The sequence below is a fragment of the Cyprinus carpio genome, chromosome B22, assembly GCF_018340385.1.
Source record: "Cyprinus carpio isolate SPL01 chromosome B22, ASM1834038v1, whole genome shotgun sequence".
NCBI lineage: Eukaryota > Metazoa > Chordata > Actinopteri > Cypriniformes > Cyprinidae > Cyprinus > Cyprinus carpio.
Window position 1 is genome coordinate 5,148,375 of NC_056618.1, and position 18,255 is coordinate 5,166,629.

Below are 18,255 nucleotides of genomic sequence, written 5' to 3' on the forward strand. Positions count from 1 at the left end.
GTAACATTGATGAATCATGATGATAATTCAAAATTGGCTCTAAATATTTGTGTTCAAAATTATTCAAACTTCAAAAAAGTCAAATTTTGTGCATAATCTTTTATTCTTTAAAATCATCAATAAACGCTGTCTGTAAGTGTTTAGAAGCTTCTGTCACCTCTCTACTACAGTCTTGGCCCATTCCTTGCATGAAAAAGCTTCCAGATCACTGATAATCTTTGGTTTTCACATTGCCACTGCTTTCTTTAAATTCAGTCAGATATTTTCAATGAGAATTAAACCTGGAGACTGAACAGGCCACTCAAGAACATTCTATGACTGATCCCTGAACCAAGCAGAAGTATATTTGGATGTGTACTTTGTAATGACTGTCCTGCAGGAAAGTCCATTGATCATCAGCTTCAGTCTTTGCACCAAAGGCATCACAATTCTTGTCAAAATGACCTGATACTTCAAAGAATCCATGATGTCCTTCATACGGTCATGATTTCCACTTCCTGCTACAGTAAAGCAACCCCATAACAGCAATGATCCACCTCCAAGTTTGACGATGGAGTTGGTGTTCTTCTGCTTATGAGCTTTGCCTTTTTTGCAGCAGACATACCGCTGATCCATGGGTCCAAAAAGTTCCAGTTTGGTCACATCACTCCATAAAACATTCTTCCAGAGCTCCACAGGTCTACACAAATGAATTTTAGCAAGTTCAAGTCTGCCTTTTGTTCTTCTTGATCAAGAGTGGTATTCAGCAAGATGTCTCAACATGAAGTCCATACTTGTCTAGTGTTCTTCTTACACACTGCATTGAAATGGTTTTCCTCCTTTCATCAGGTCATCTTGCAAGTCTTTAGATGTACATTGTAGGTTTTTCTCAGTTACTCTGATTAAACATTTTATGATATTGTGTTTTTTCTTCAACACCCTCAAAGGTTTTCTGGTACAACACACTTTAAGCTAAGCAATAAGGCTGAGAGCTGTCTCTAGGAACTTTTAATGTCTTGGAAATCTTCATATAGCCTTAGATTTTCTTAAGGAATATACAATTATTTATTCTCTATAGCTTCTCTATAGCTTTTGTGAGATCTCTGTTTGCTTTGCCATTTTTGCTACTTCAGCACATGCAGGGATGTGACTTAAAAACAGCAATGTTGAATAGGGGTTAAATAATTATGACATAGCTCTGTTATTAAAATCTTATAACTCAAAAATATTACATTATATGTTGACATTATGACTTTTAGTATGCTAGTGAACTGTTATAGATGCAATTTTTATTTTATCCTGGATCTTCAGAAAAGCTTGTATTTGTAAAGTACTGCAGTCTCTGAGGGGTTGAGTAATTTTGATTGCAGCTGTAGGTTATAATTGTGGAAAAGGAAAATGCAAAAATTGCATTTGTAGTAGTTTACGTTCACCAGTATATAACTTTACCCAGCTTTACTGTGAAAAGAGTCCATTCAGGTCAAAATTCCCATAGCACATCTTTTTATTTTCTTCATTCTAGAACATGTACTTGTGTGACAATCTGTGTAATAAGCAGGATAATGTACATCCAGCCGGTTGTTCTCACAGAAAAAACCCCGACAGGGTGATCAGCGAAGCAGGGGTCTTGTATCAGCCTGAAGGGGTTTATTCTGCGAGAATAACCGGCTGGATGTACATTATCGTGCTTATTACACAGCTACTTGCCACATAAGTAAATAATTAAATGCAAAATATTGATTTGAGTTGAAATATTTGAACGCAAAGCTTCCGTGAAGACAGCAGTTGTGAGCAAGCGGCAAATTCAAACTAAACGGACATTTAAGGGAAACGATGCAGTCAAACCACGTATTACACAACATTTCACCACAAAATAATTAAGGCAATAAAAGAATTAAGACGAAAATGTTTTAAAACCTTACCAGTTTGTTAGTTCTCTTATAATCCATTACAGTGTACAAAACAATTGTAGCAAAATGGCAGCAGCTGCGTTTGTATGAAACCAGAGCGAGTCCTCAACAACAATAACACAAAAAAAAAAAATTACACAACATTTAAAATAGATTTTAAAATATTATTATCAAAAAAAAAAAAAAAAATCCACCAACAATAAAATAAATATTTCAAGCAAGAGTACAGCGCCGACTGCTGTTACCCGGATGAGCCTGTGTTACTAGCTTTTACAGGTTGTTATCCAGGGATAACATACCTCGGAATGTCGTGACTGACCAATCAGAATCAAGTATTCCACAGAACCGTGTAATAATGAAGAATAACATCTTTTCTAATAGACTTTCAGACTGCAGTATCAGTGAAGAAGGTTATAAAGCTCTGTCTTCAGCTCTGAGATCAAACCCTTCACACCTGACAGAGCTGGATCTCACAGGAAATGATCCTGGACCATCAGGAGTGAAGCAGCTCAGTGATTTACTACAGGATCCAAACTGTCAACTCAAGACTCTGAGGTGAGACCTGATGAAATAATGCTAAAATTATATTATATTATATTATTTGACTAATTTATATTAGTTTATATTATATTTATTATTGTATTATTTCATTAATTTCAGTAAGGTACACATTTTGTTGTTGAAAATGATCAAAGATGAAAGATGAGATGCTGCAGCTGATGTTGTTTTGATGATAAATGTCAGCACAGTTTAGTTGTGTTAAAAGTTACAGCTTAATCAGACATTTTGTGTCACTAGATATGCTGGTGTTCAGTAGTTTGGTGCCTCGATAGTTAACATTTATGATTGTGTTATTGTGGACATTTCTCATGAAAAACATATTCAGTGTGATTTATTATCCTGATTGTTTAAATGTTACTGAATGCACTGTACATTAATTTCCATCAAGCTCAGATTCACAACACTGTAGATCTACTACAGCAGATCTATCACAGACCACAAACATGTGATGTGTGTCAGGAGAGGATCAGTGATAACACACACACACACACACACACACACACACACACACACACACACACACACACACACACACCACACACACACAGAGAGAGAGAGACACACACACACACACACAAAATAGCTCTACGTCTGAACCTGCAGTTCCTCTCATAATGAGCAGAATTACTGTTGCATCAACACAGACATCAGTTAAATAAAACTATCCAGAGATGATCTGAACTCAGATCATGTTCTCTGTTAGTGGATCAGCAATCCAGTGTTTGGTGAATTCTGCTACATAATAATAGGAAGAGCCGGCATCAAAAGATCAACTAAATATATCACTATGAATGCTTAGCTGTCACAAGCTACTTATCTCTTTGCTAACTTTCCTCATCTCCTACTTAAAAACCAGAAAGATCTTGAGATTTTTGAGAATCATGATCTAGTGAGCTTTTGCCCCTGAGTTTCTTTAAAATAATTTACTTTTGACTTTTGTCTTTCTTAAAAATATTTGTATATTGAAATGTTCAGCTGTTTAAACTTGAACTAGAGCTTTTCATTACAAACAATGTTTGATGATCTTTAAATGTTCCAGCTCCCAGTTAAGTTTACGTCATCTTCTGTTTCTGCAGGTGTTTTTGGGTCCTGCTGCAGATGAAGGCTGTCAGTATGTGACTGGAATTGTGGGTAAAAAACCCGTTACTCCTGACAGAGCTGAATCTGAGTGAACATGAACTAGGAGACACAGGAGTGAATCAGATCTCTGCTCTACTGCAGGATAAACACTGTACACTCAACACACTGAAGTGAGTATCTTACATCATTTCACATGTTACATGACTAGTAATGTTACAGTCGTCTATTTTAATTCTCATTTGAGTCTGACCCCACGTTATAAAGCTTGGAAGAGCCAGGACATTTTTTAATATAACTCTGATTATATTTGTCTGAAAGAAGAAATTCATGTACAGGTGCATCTCAATAAATTAGAACTCGTGTATTAAATAAATTCAGTGCACACAGACTGAAGTAGTTTAAGTCTTTGGTTCTTTTAATTGTGATGATTTTGGCTCACATTTAACAAAAACCCACCAATTAACTATCTCAACAAATTAGAATATGGTGACATGCCAATCAGCTAATCAACTAAAAACACCTGCAAAGGTTTCCTGAGCCTTCAAAATGGTCTCTCAGTTTGGTTCACTAGGCTAGGTACACAATCATGGGGAAGACTGCTGATCTGACAGTTGTCCAGAACACAATCTTGACACCCTTCACAAGGAGGGTAAGCCACAAACATTCATTGCCAAAGAAGCTGGCTGTTCACAGAGTGCTGTATCCAAGCATGCAAACAGAAAGTTGAGTGGAAGGAAAAAGTGTGGAAGAAAAAAGATGCACAACCAACCGAGAGAACCGCAGCCTTATGAGGATTGTCAAGCAAAATCGATTCAAGAATTTGAGTGAACTTCACAAGGAATGGACTGAGGCTGGGGTCAAGGCATCAAGAGCCACCACACACAGACGTGTCAAGGAGTTTGGATACAGTTTTCGTATTCCTCTTGTTAAGCCACTCCTGAACCACAGACAACATCAGAGGCGTCTTACCTGGGCTAAGGAGAAGAAGAACTGGACTGTTGCCCAGTGGTCCAAAGTCCTCTTTTCAGATGAGAGCAAGTTTTGTATTTCATTTGGAAACCAAGGTCCTAGAGTCTGGAGGAAGGGTGGAGAAGCTCATAGCCCAAGTTGCTTGAAGTCCAGTGTTAAGTTTCCACAGTCTGTGATGATTTGGGGTGCAATGTCATCTGCTGGTGTTGGTCCATTGTGTTTTCTGAAAACCAAAGTCACTGCACCCGTTTACCAAGAAATTTTGGTGCACTTCATGCTTCCTTTTGCTGACCAGCTTTTTGAAGATGCTGATTTCATTTTTCCAGCAGGATTTGGCACCTGCCCACACTGCCAAAACCACCAAAAGTTGTTAAATGACCATGGTGTTGGTGTGGTTTGACTGGCCAGCAAACTCACCAGACCTGAACCCAGAGAGAATCTATGGAGTATTGTCAAGAGGAAAATTTAAACAAGAGACCAAAAAATGCAGATGAGCTGAAGACCACTGTCAAAGAAACCTGGGCTTCCATACCACCTCAGCAGTGCCACAAACTGATTACCTCCATCCCACGCCGAATTGAGCCATTAAATTAAAGCAAAGGGAGCCCCTACCAAGTATTGAGTACATGTACAGTAAATGAGCATACTTTCCAGAAGGCCAATGATTCACTAAAAATGTCTTTTTTTTTAATTGGTCTTATGAAGTATTCTAATTTGTTGAGATTTTGAATTGGTGGGTTTTTGTTAAATGTGAGCCAAAAATCAAATCTCAATTAAAAGAACCAAAGACTTAAACTACTTCAGTCTGTGTGTGCATTGAATTTATTTAATACACGAGTTTCACAATTTGAGTTGAATTTACTGAAATAAATGAACTTTTACACGACATTCTAATTTATTGAGATGCACCTGTATGTGCACCCCCCGCCTATACGTTTTTTTTTTCTTTTTATTTATTATACAATTAACAAAAAGCTAAAAAAGAAAAGGCATCTAACGCTAGTTTGTTTTTTTTTTCTTTTCTGTTTTCTCTTTGTTTATTATATAATAATAATAATAAAAAAAAACTTATTGCTACATGTTCTGCGTTAAGCTACATGTAACTGAGACTTGTTATAGCACTTGTGTATCATTGCTCTTTCGTTGATTTTGATTGCTTCCATTGTCTTCATTTGTAAGTCTCTTTGGATAAAAGCGTCTGCTGAATGACTAAATGTAATGTAAGTGTAAGGTTTTGGCAATTTTTTTATTTGTATTTTTTTTAATTATTGCACTGTATGGTGTTAACACATGATGAATTACTCACACATGAACATAACGTGTCTGATTCATTGTGTTTTCTCTTTCTGTCTTCAGTCTGTGTGGATGCATTATTACAGAGAAACAGTGTGTCATCCTGACTTCAGCTCTGAAATCAAAACCCTCACACCTGAGAGAACTGAACCTGAGGGGGAATAAACTACTAGGAGACTCTGGAGTGAAAAACCTCAGTGATCTACTGATGAACACACAATTCAAGCTGGAGAAACTAGAGTTAGTATCATTATACTCTACAGCAGTTACACTGAATTTTATTATTTTTGTTTACTTTCATAAATTAAAGTTGTTACAAAAAGTTTCATTTAAAAAAAGTTATTATATTTATGGAATATTGCAGTGCTGAAATTATTTATCTGTGCACATAATGTATTTCTAATCCTGATCTTTCATCTAAATAACTTTTCTTCTCCTCACAACTGTCATGAATCCTGTCCGCGGTCTTCCGTCCGCTCTCCACCAGAGGTCCCCCTCCTATTATACTGACTCACACTACACAGACTGTTATGTGTCACCCCGGACTACATTTCCCATGATCCATTGCACTGATTAACCATAACTGAAGGAGATTCATCTGTGATTATGAATGTGATATTGCATAACTTGACAGTGAACTACGGTTCTGTGTATTAAATGCGGCTCAATCTGAAATCACATCAAATCACAATCAAGACCCCCCCCCCCCCCCCCCCCCCCCATCTGAGGGTTACCCCCCCCCCCCCCCCCCCTTAAAAATATTATTAAAAACTTGCTGTGTATTGTTAATAAACAATGTTTTAAATAATAGTTTAAGTATTAAAATAACAAAACACAATGGGGCAAAAATGTATTTTAAATTTACGAATATTTTGAGTCTCCCTACCTTGCAATCACAGTGCTTTGATCCAAATGCCTGCTTTCTTCTTTTACATCTCATCACCTACACACACACACACTCGCACTCGCACACTCTCACACGCACAAGCACACCACCACACTCTCTCTCTCTATCTCTCTCTCTCTCTCTCACACACACACACACCCACACACACACAAAGTCTGGTGAGAGGAGAAACAAAGTCAATAGTTTGGGAACTCGGCTGTCAAGGCTATTTTATTATTATTTGTGTCTCCTTCAAAAATAGCTCTTAAGAAATTTTAAGTTTATTGTTCCCACAAAACGTTGGATGAAATTACGCCCCTGCATGTGATTTATCTTGAAGCCCTATATTCAGGGGCAGCACATCAGTTTTAAAGGCGGCAGCTGGTTCTCTTCTGAAAAACCTGGAGATTTGGTTTGGTCCTCACATGGCACATCAAATATAACAAAACATAAATTAATAATAGTGATGATAATATTTGCACTTTATTTAGTTTATTTTATTTTTTAATAAAATAAAGTGTGATAATACTATTTTATTTCAAAATAAAATGAAGTATTAAATACAAATATTATAGTAAACTTTAAAAAAAGTGAGAATATTATTATTATTATTATTATTATTATTATATTATTATTATTATTATTATTATTTTAATTTGAACCTTAATTATTATTTTTAACTTGAATTATTTTAATTTGTCAATTTTCAAACTTAAAATCAGCAAGCTTTTATTTTGGCGGGTTGCCGGCACGTAAGTCTATGTGCTTCTGGGTTTAGTCTAAAGAGCGTCAGTGAATGAAATGTCACAGTTCTGCATTGTGCTTCGAAAACGTTAGCTGAAGCCTAGATTTATGCTTTCAGTTTGAATAGAAATACAGTTTGTCGATCTACAGTAGGTAGACATCCAAAACTGGGTATTACCACCGCGCGTACCGCCGGCGCAGGGCCCTGGCGTTAACTGCAAGTCAGTCGCGTGTTAAATCATTCACGAAACTACCGCCAGGTGGCGCAAAGGGACGGATTGCGAAATGAATGTAATTGTAAAATGAAAGGAAGACGTTAAAACAAAAACAATAACATTATAATATACATAACATCCTTAAAAGCCATTAAAAAAATAGGATAGTCTTAGGCTACAGTCTACTCATGAAAAATTAAAGAAAGACCTATATTCGGATTTAAAAGTTTATATTACTAAATGTTTTGTATTTGTATTAGTAAATGTTACATTTACGTTATAATTAGTAAATGTTTTAATTTCGGTTCATTCTTGGTTAAAAAAATAATAATCTTCAGGTTCCATTTGCAGAGCGAAATGAGAACGGTCCAGCAACATAAATAATTCCTTATTCACTCTGTTATTATTCTTGATTTTTCAAATTGCTAACACTCTTGCATTTTTGAATTATGCCTTACTGTTGTGACCAATAATTGTGAATTGGACTTTGATCACGCTGGTGCCTCACGCGCACATATCTGGAAACAGCAGTCGTCTCACCGAGCCATGCGGCGCGCGAGCAGCGGTCCCACTTTGGCATATTTTTTACTCATTATGATTTTTTTTTCAGTCGATAATGAAACACGTTTGAAATCCAAAGCTATTTTTACCTAATAAATAAGAGTTTAGCTTCAAATGGGCAACAGTTTGGATTTGTCCCGAATGAGAGAGATAAGCCCAACCTTATGAATCGCTTTAAAATTATTTTTTATTATTATTTTTGTTTTGTTTATAAGCCTATATTATTATAATACTGCAATTATATTTATCCATTAGAATTATATATTTGAAATTCTTGTTCTGTTCTGATAAATCTGTTAAATTGAAAAGATTTGTTGTAAAGTGAAGGGAACTAAAAAATATCCTGTTGGTACATTAGCCTGTAGCATTATACGGCCTGCCGTTATTATTTCTGAATGTAATAAAATGCAACTCTCACAAATTTAATTTATTTTTTAGCGTGTTTTAAAAAAATGCAGCAAACAAGGCGATTAATCGGTTAAAATGTGTTATTGTGGGTTAACAAATTTACATTATATACTTAGGAAACAGGAGTATGGGGCCTAATCTAAGCTATGTTGTTAACTATTTACAAGTTTCGTGTAGCTATAATTTTACTCCAGCTTTTATTTTTCCATTGCATCTGAAAAATGAACTTGTGCATGCGCATTCACTCCACGCGCTCAATCTGCCTCCCACGATGCTCAGCTGTGGACGAATTCAGAATATTTGATATAAAGGTTGCTGTCTCACATTATATACAGGAATTGTTCATTAAAAAAAGTTAAATATATTGTTAGTTTTATGCTAACATGCCAATCAAGTCTTCAGATACTATATAAGATACAAATTCATTTAGACTATTTGACATGCACTGTGACATTTTAACCATTTCAAACTTATAAACTCCTTGATGATTTTAAAGTCAGTTTAATAGTATTGAAATTCAAGTTGAATATTGTATTTTTTTAAAAAGGTTTTAATTGCTTAAATTATTTCTATGAATTAATAATATGTTATCATGACATTTTTCATCATATAATTTTTACGAGCTGTATTCGTTTTACATTTCGGAAAACCAAGCACACACTTTTTTTTCTTTTTTTTTTAAATCTATTAATCGCTCACATAGCTCTAACAAGGTTTTATTTTATTAATTTATTTATTTATTTATTTTTGACGAATCTGTGCCACTGTCAGGGGAGTCACATCATCATTAGAGTTGCAAATTAACACTCAATGGCAAATAAGGACTAATAGAGGTTCTGTCTTTTATTCTTTATTTATAATGTTTATTCTTGAAGAAAATAAGTATTTAAATCTTTAAGAAAATAAGGGACGATCCAAATATTTGTAATGTACAATAATATAGACCTATGTCTGTCCATTGGATTTTAAAGCATGACAACTGAAGGTCTATGAAACATTCTATGATGCATTTTTTTAACAATGGCATTTAAAGTTTTCAACTAAAAATATTTCATTTCAACCATTATAGCCTGTGAATAAATAAAATGCGTACTTTTCAATGAAATAAACACTGAGAGTGTAGGTTGCTTCTGGTGTTTGGATTTGTACTTCAATATAATGAGCTCCAAGTTTAAGAATAGCCTACAGTGTTTTTTTTTTGTTTGTTTTTTAACACAATATTTAACAGCATTAGCTCAATGAAATATCGTCTTTCTTCAGGTAGACTGAATTTATAAAATCCAAACTAAAACAGTGACTTCATGATCAATAAGTTGTTTTCGCCTCAAAACTGATTTTTATAAAATCAAACCTGAAGACGGTGAAGCTGGGTCAGTTAGCGCGAGTCCCGCACGCTGTGAAGCGGGAGCAGCTGACGGAGGATTCCGCTTGGTCTTAAAGCCTTCCTCAAACGCCTTCGTTCACAAACGTGTACGATTTTCTCAAAAATGATGTTTAATTATCAATTGATAATTTGTTATTATTTTGGTCTAGTGATAATGATAATATGGGCTGCGAGAAAGTAATGAATAAAAAGAGTAGGGCTGATGTGAGTGCAGGCATGTTTCAACCCAGTAACATGACAACACCGTTCCCTCACGGCCAAAAAAACAGGACCGAGTTCAGTTCAGCTGGAGGGGGGCTGGGGTTTGGGGTACTCTTGTAAAGCTTGTGGGGGTCGAGATAAAGGTGTGAATCTCTTGGTCTTTCATATGGACAGTGCTTTAATTCTTTATTATTTACCAGTCAAATTTATAACTGAAACAAGATGATTAAAACAACAACTTTAAAGAAAGGTTTGATCCACTTCAAATGTTGACTACTGTATAGCGCAATAAAGTTTATTAGTTATTTGTAAATATAGCAGACACTGTCTAACCGTGTCTACAACTGGACGGCCTTGTTCATATAGGGCGAAACATCTCTCACTCGGCAGCAGAGTATGTGAGATTGGAGCGGCAACAATTTCACTCCGCGCTCCGAGCATTTAATAATCACTCCACTCCGCGCTCACTATTTACTGCTCCGCACTCGCTCCGTGGATTAAAGCTGAAATGTTATGTTCATAATGTAGCCTATAAAAATTAAATAATAAATAAATAAATAAAATTACATGAGAGTTTCAAAGGGGATTAGGCTATTGTGTGCAAAACTTTTTTTCCTACCAAACGCCAAAACTAATAACATTGTCAGCATTAAAAGGTATAATTGCAGCATTCTGCTGTGCAAATTTTTAGTTTGTGATGAAATAACAACAGTACATTTTCGTCAGTTCTTTTTATCTACAGATCGATGCATTTCTTATAGATTTCAAAAATCAGTTACAGATGAAGCAGCACTGTAAAATTACATTTGTTTGAATGCATTATTGCGACAGCGATTACGTTGAATGTGCTGTACCTGTTTAAATCATGCTTCAACCCGAAAATAAATCAGTAAAAGTAAGACAAACTCCTTGAGAACTAGCATGTAACGCTCGACTATTTGCCGTCATTATAGTCTTCTGATCGGAGAGAGATTATGGTATCAAGCTATAGCTAAACTATGTTTATTATGTGAATTCTTGCTAAATATACAGTTATAATAACGGGCTGTTGGGCATGAATTGTATGCTCGTGATGGAGCGGTGCTGGAGCGTGAAAAACCACGACGCTCCGACTTTAAAAAAATCCTCTCCTAGCTCCAGTCAGAATAACACAGCACTGCTCATACTCTGCTCGGCAGCGTGTCTCAGACGCACGGGGAGGAGTTGAGCCCAAATCACAACTACGAGCCCTGAGTGGAGCGTCGGCCGTTTTATTTGTGTTGCGTCCATACAATATTTTTTAGAGTGTGAAATATAAATTTTCACAGAATGTAGCCTATTCATGAACAATATATTGATTTTTTTTTAATCCCAAACAGAGTCCAGACATCAGTAAAGTATCCGTTTATGAACATGTTTAATAGGCTTTTTTTTTACAGACATGACAAAAAACACAAGAGTTTTTATATATTTTGTAGACCTTATGTGATTTAAAATGCACAAACCAGAAGCACAATATCTGCAGAGAAGGGCTGGCCATTCTCAAAACATAAAATATCAATTAATATGTCAATTTTCGTTTTTGTGTTTCAGAGGAAAAATCAATGTTAAGACATCTCTCCATTACAGACCGTTCTGAAAAGAATTTATGCAAACGCGTATAAAATGCTTTAAAATTTTTAACAGAGATGTCTAGAGGGTATTTAATAGATCTGCCTCCCACATAAGATTTTTCTAGTTACTAGTCGTTCATTAGTCATTATTCAACTAATCGCAGGTTTATATTAAATTTACATCTATACTCCATAATGAGCCTTAATATATTCCGCGCTCAAGCACATGCATTAAGTTTGCCACAAACAACACAGGCAGAAGTAGCCTAATAATTGTGAAAAAGGAGACATTTTAATTATTTATTAATAAGCTAATGATTTCTTGTCGGCTGCAAGAAGAAATTCACAGTGCTGGACTCTCTCCACATGGACGTGCCTTTTTAGAGAGAAATGCACCTTCACAGATTACATAATGCTTTCGTTTTGAACGGATTCGTTTAAAAAGACATTTCAAGCTTTCTGTAGATATATTTCTCCCATGTATGCGAGACACCACAATTTTCAGTTATTTCATTATCAGGAAAAAAAAATCACGTGACCGAGCCGGGCGGAGGGCTTTTTGTCTCCCTGTCATGCACGCACAATAATTTTCGCAGAAACACAAAAACACTTGAATATGAATAATAATTCACATTTTGCATATGCATTACAAAGCATATATTTTTTTTTACATGCAATTATCCAAAATAAAACCAAACAAGATTTGTAAATGAAGATAAAATATGTAGACAAATAAGAATAAATGCTGCATGTGCACTCAGCAACATGCGCGCCGAGCAAATCTTGCACTGGATATTTTACGTAATATTATACAAACCTGCATTTGAATGCGGCTACAATGTATTTATTTATTTATTTATTTATTATTTTTACAAAACCCGATCCCAAAAAAGTTGGGACACTGTACAAATTGTGAGTAAAAAAAGGAATGGAATAATTTACAAAGTCTCATAAACTTATATTTATTCACAATAGAATATAGATAAACATATCAAATATTGAAAGTGAGAGACATTTTGAAATGTCATGCCAAATATTGGCTCATTTTGGATTTCTTGAGAGCTACACATTCCAAAAAAGTTGGGACAGGTAGCAATAAGAGGCCAGAAAAGTTAAATGTACATATAAGGAACAGCTGGAGGACCAATTTTGCAACTTGTTGGTCAATTGGAAACATGACTGGGTATAAAATGAGCCTCTCAGAGTGGCAGTGTCTCTCAGAAGTCAAGATGGGCAGAGGATCACTAATTCCCCCCAATGCTGCGGCGAAAAATAGTGGAGCAATATCAGAAAAGAGATTTCTCAGAGAAAAAACTGCAAAGAGTTTGAAGTTATCATCATCTACAGTGCATAATATCATCCAAAGATTCAGAGAATCTGGAACAATCTCTGTGCGTAAGGGTTTAAGCCGGAAAACCATACTGGATGCCCGTGATCTTTGGGAACCTTAGACGGCACTGCATCACAAACAGGAATGCTACTGTAATGGAAATCACAAAATGGGCTCAGGAATACTTCCAGAAAAACATCGTCGGTGAACACAATCCACTGTGCCATTCGGCGTTGCCGGCTAAAAAACTCTATAGGTCAAAAAAGAAGCTATATCTAAACATGATCCAGGCAAGCGCAGGTCGTTTTCTCTGGGCCAAGGCTCATTTAAAATGGACTGTGGCAAAAATGGAAAAATCAAAAATTTGAAAGTTCTTTTTGGAAAACTGGGACGCCATGTCATCCAGACTAAAGAGGACAAGGACAACCCAAGTTGTTATCAGCGCTCAGTTCAGAAGCCTGTATCTCTGATGGTATGGGGTTGCATGAGTGCCGTGTGGCATGGGCAGCTTTACACATCTGGAAAGGCACATCAATGCTGAAAGGTATGTCCTGTAAGTTCTAGAACAACATATGCTCCCATCCAGAACGTCGTCTCTTTCAAGAGAAGGACCTTGCATTTTCCTGCTCCAACATGACAATACCAGACCCACCATACTGCATCAATTACAACATCATGGCTGCGTAGAAGAAGGATCCGGGTACTTGAAATGGCCAGCTTGCAGTCCAGATCTTTCTTTCACCCATAGAAAACATTTGGCGCATCATAAAGAGGAAGAGGGGATGCCACCACAGTGGTAAACATGGCCTTGTACCAACTTTTTTGAGATGTGTGATGCGCCATGAAATTTAAAAATCAACTTATTTTTCCATTAAAATGATAATTTTTCTCAGTTTAAACATTTTGATATGTCAAATATTTTGTATTCTGAATAAAATATATGAAATTTTCGAAACTTCCACATCATTGCATTCTGTTTTTATTCACAATTGTGGTACAGTTTCCACAACTTTTTGGAATCGGGTTTGTACGTTTAAATTACATGAAAGCAAGTAAAGAAGACTGAAGTTGTGTCCATTAAATGAAGCTCTTTTTTTACTCATTGTTGTATTTCGAGAACTTGAGTTTAATCATCATGAGGACGTTTTATTAATCAAGTCCATTCTTTAGAGTTTCAATGATTTAAGTTAAATTGTGCAGGTTTAATTTTATTCGTTTCTTGTTTGATTTAGCCTAAATAATGGGAGTTAGAAAAACCGCACGAAATTATTTCAGTAACTCACGTTTTAATAAAAAATAAATAAAATAATTTATAAACACAGCAAAGCCTAGCTCACTATGCTACCACGAAATTTAATGCGCCAATGCCCAAAAGTAACGTACCACCAATTTCTTTAGAATAAATAACACATAATTCATATTATATAAAGAATACTGCACACTATTTAAATGTGTCAAATCTAAAATATGGTGTAGAGAAAATATAAGAGCATAGGCTCATAGGCTTGATATTAATCCTGCTGAATTCGTTCTAAGAAACGCACATATCTTCAATAAGGACTAAAACTTTCATCTGTGATAATATAAATATTTTTTCTTTAATTTTCCCCCGACTGCAGTCAAATATACACATCAGTGAGCAAAGCTGACGTCTATTTGTGGGGTGAAATTTGTGCTTTGGGGGGGGATGCGCTGGGAGTTTTGTGCGAAAACTTGAATGATTAAAGCGCCACCCTCAGCGGTCAACAAGCGGCAAATGCACTTTGCAGACGCCGCGGCGCGCTCGGGCGGTACGAGCTCTTGGGCGGTAGTGCGTGTGTACAAACCAACGTTTGGAGTGGCCACCTACTGTAAAATAGTATTATGCATTAACAGGCATGTGTCAGCCATGTAGGTCCACAAACGCGTGCTCTGAACTAATTTACAGCGCATTTCTTATTTTGGTCACAAAAGTTTATTTTTTTTTTTTTTCTTTTCTGTTTCTTTTTGTTTATTATATATATAATAATTAAAAAAAACTTATTGCTACATTGTAACTGACGTTAAGGCTACATGTAACTGAGATTCTTGTTATATAGCAACTGTGTCTCCTTGCTCTTTCGTTGATTTTTGATTGCTTGGACAGTTTGTAAGTCAGTGCTTTAGATAAAAGCGTTGGCAGCTGAGAGGACGTCAGGTAAATGTAATGTAAATGTAAGGTTTTGGCAATTTTTTTTTTTTTTTATTTTTTTTGTATTATTGCAACTGTATGGTGTTAACACATGATGAATTACTCACACACTGAACATAACGTGTCTGATTCATTGTGTTTTCTCTTTCTTGTCTTCAAGTCTGTGTGGATGCAGGTATTACAGAGAAACAGTGTCTCATCCTGACTTCAGCTCTGAAATCAAACCCCCATCACACCTGAGAGAACTGGACACTGAGTTGGGGAATGAACTACTAGGGGAGACTCTGGAGTGAAAAACCTCAGTGATCTACTGATGAAACACACAATTCAAAAGCTGGAGAAACTTAGAGTTAGTATCATTATATACTCTACAGCAGTTACACTGAGATTTCGGACAGATGTAATTGTTACTGGCTTATAAAGTCTAAAAGTGTAACCAAGTTGACAGTTATTATATTTTCCCTGGACTATTGTCAGTTGCTGAAATGATTTATCTGTGCACATAATGATGTTAAAATCCTGATCTTTCATCTGAAATAACTTTCCTTCTCCTCACAACTGTCAGGAATCCTTCCCGCAGTCTTCGGTCCGCTCCTCCACCAGAGGTCCCCCCCTCCTATTATACTGAAATCAATCTACAATCAGACCTGTTATGTGTCACCCGGACTACATTTCCCATGATCCATTGCAAGTGATTTAACCATAATTGGAGGCGATTCACTCTGTGATTTTGAATGTGATATTGCATATCTTGACAGTGAACTATGGTTCGTGTGTATTAAAATAAACTGCTCCATCTGAAATCACATCAAAATTTATCACAAACAGTTGCCCTCCATCCCTCCCCCCATTGAGGTTTGACCCCCCTTAAAAATATTCATTAAAAACCTGCTGGGAACCTGTAATAACAATGTTTAAATAATAGTTTAAGTATTAAAAACAAACTCAAATGAGGCAAAAAACCAATGGTTTTAAGTTTAGGAATATTTTGAGTCTCCCCTCCCTTGCCCACACAGTGCTTTGAAAACAAAGTGGATAAGCTGCTGCTTTCTTGAGGTAGTAAAAATCTCATCACCTGCAAAGACACACACCGCTACACACTCTCAGTCTCTCTCTCTCTCACACACACACGACTCGCTCTCTCATGTATCGCTCTCCTGATCTTCACATCACACATTTCACTCTCTCCAAACCTGCAATCCCTGCTGGACCGAGAGACTCGACTTCCCACCCCCCTCAGGTTTACAAGCCCCAACTCGTCTCACCACGTCAGGCCCAGAGGCCAACCAAGCCCTGTCACCAAATATAACAAACGAACAGAAGAAAAAAGAGTTAAGCAAAGTAGATTAAGATATAGGATCAACTATAGAACTACTTAAAAATCATATTAACAAGTCACACATGAAATTAATGTGTGGACAGTTATTATTTTTTTGATGGAATATAATGCAGTGCTGAAATTATTTATCTGTGCACATAATGCATTTCTAATTGATGTTTCCTTCCTGATCTTTCATCTGAATAACTTTCCTTCTCCCTCACAACAATCATCTCTTTCTCTCCTCTGATGATGGAGCAGGAAAATCTGGTGCAATCACCAGAGAGATCACAGCAATAACAAATCACAGCAAAACACTTCATTAATGGACCAAATTTAAAGGGTTTAGTTCAGCCAAAAATGAAAATTATATCATTAATGACTCACCCTCGCATGTCGTTCCAAACCGTAAAGAGCCTCCGTTTATCGTTCGGAACAAAGGAAGATAAGATTATTTCAAGAGCTTGTGAGTTCGAGATTGCTTTCCGATAAGACCTTTAGGGTCTATGCCCGATTGAGTTTTCAGTGTATGGTATGCATATACTGTGAAAAACACGTCCAGAAAAGGAACAAAAATTACGGACTTTCTGTTTTCCTTCCCGGGTCGGGTGTGACCTGTACGGGCGACTGCTGTGACTGTGTGATGTACGCACGCTGAATGGCTGTTAAGAGGGACATCAATTGAAAACACGTATTGCAACACGGCGCGTTCACAACGACACAAGGCTGAACACAACAAGTCGTACATTTTTGTTTCATTTTTGGAACAAAAACCAAAAATGTATGTTTTGATGCTTCAAATAAATTCTAACGGGCCCTTCTGATGTCACATGGACTACTTTGATGATGTTTTTTATTACCTTTATGGACATGGACAGTATAACCCGTACATACATTTTCAATGGAGGGACGAAAGCTCTCGACTAAATCTAAAATATCTTAAACTGTGTTCGAAGATGAACAGAGGTCTTACAGGTTGGAACGACATGAGGGTGGACATGTGAGTCATTAATGACATAATTTTCATTTTGTGCTGAACTAACCCTTTTTTTAATCTGGACATACTTTTTTTTTTTTCTTCTCGTAAGTCACTGACACACTGTACAATAAAAAATGACAATTGCAAAAAAACTAAAAAAAAAAGAAAAATTATTGATGATAAAATGCTCTTAAAAATGTCTTCAGGTAAATTGTAATTCAGAAACAGAATTTTCTTGATTTCTCAAATTTTAAACTCAGTTTTCACATTTAATGTTATTTTTAAGTAGTTCTGTAGTTGAATCCTATATCTTAATCTACTTTGTTCATCTTTTTCTTCTGCTTTTGTTTATGGTCATATAATACGGTTTTTGGCAGTGTTTTAATTATTGCACTGTATGGTGTTATCACATGATGAATTACTCACACATGAACATAACGTGTCTGATTCATTATGTTTTCTCTTTCTGTCTTCAGTCTGTTTTCTTGCAGTATTACAGAGAAACAGTGTCTCATCCTGACTTCAGCTCTGAAATCAAACCCATCACACCTGAGAGAACTGAACCTGAGCGGAAATCAAATAAAAAACACAGGAGTGAATCACTTATGTGACGTACTGAAGGATTCACGCTGTGTAAACTGGAGAGATTGAGGTCAGTAACATTCACATCCAAGA

At 36.1% G+C, this 18,255-nt stretch overlaps 2 protein-coding genes across 2 annotated transcripts in view; one reads left to right on the plus strand and one right to left on the minus strand.

Moving 5' to 3' along the window:
* Nucleotides 1-18,255, minus strand: part of LOC109084161 (NACHT, LRR and PYD domains-containing protein 12-like) — a 941,455-nt gene that overhangs the window by 770,938 nt on the left and 152,262 nt on the right.
* Nucleotides 1-18,255, plus strand: part of LOC109062727 (NACHT, LRR and PYD domains-containing protein 12-like) — a 314,849-nt gene that overhangs the window by 26,314 nt on the left and 270,280 nt on the right. The window contains 3 exon segments of the mRNA XM_042748939.1: nt 2,287-2,444; nt 5,856-6,032; nt 18,057-18,211. Of these exon segments, the coding sequence (XP_042604873.1) occupies nt 2,287-2,444; nt 5,856-6,032; nt 18,057-18,211 (490 nt within the window).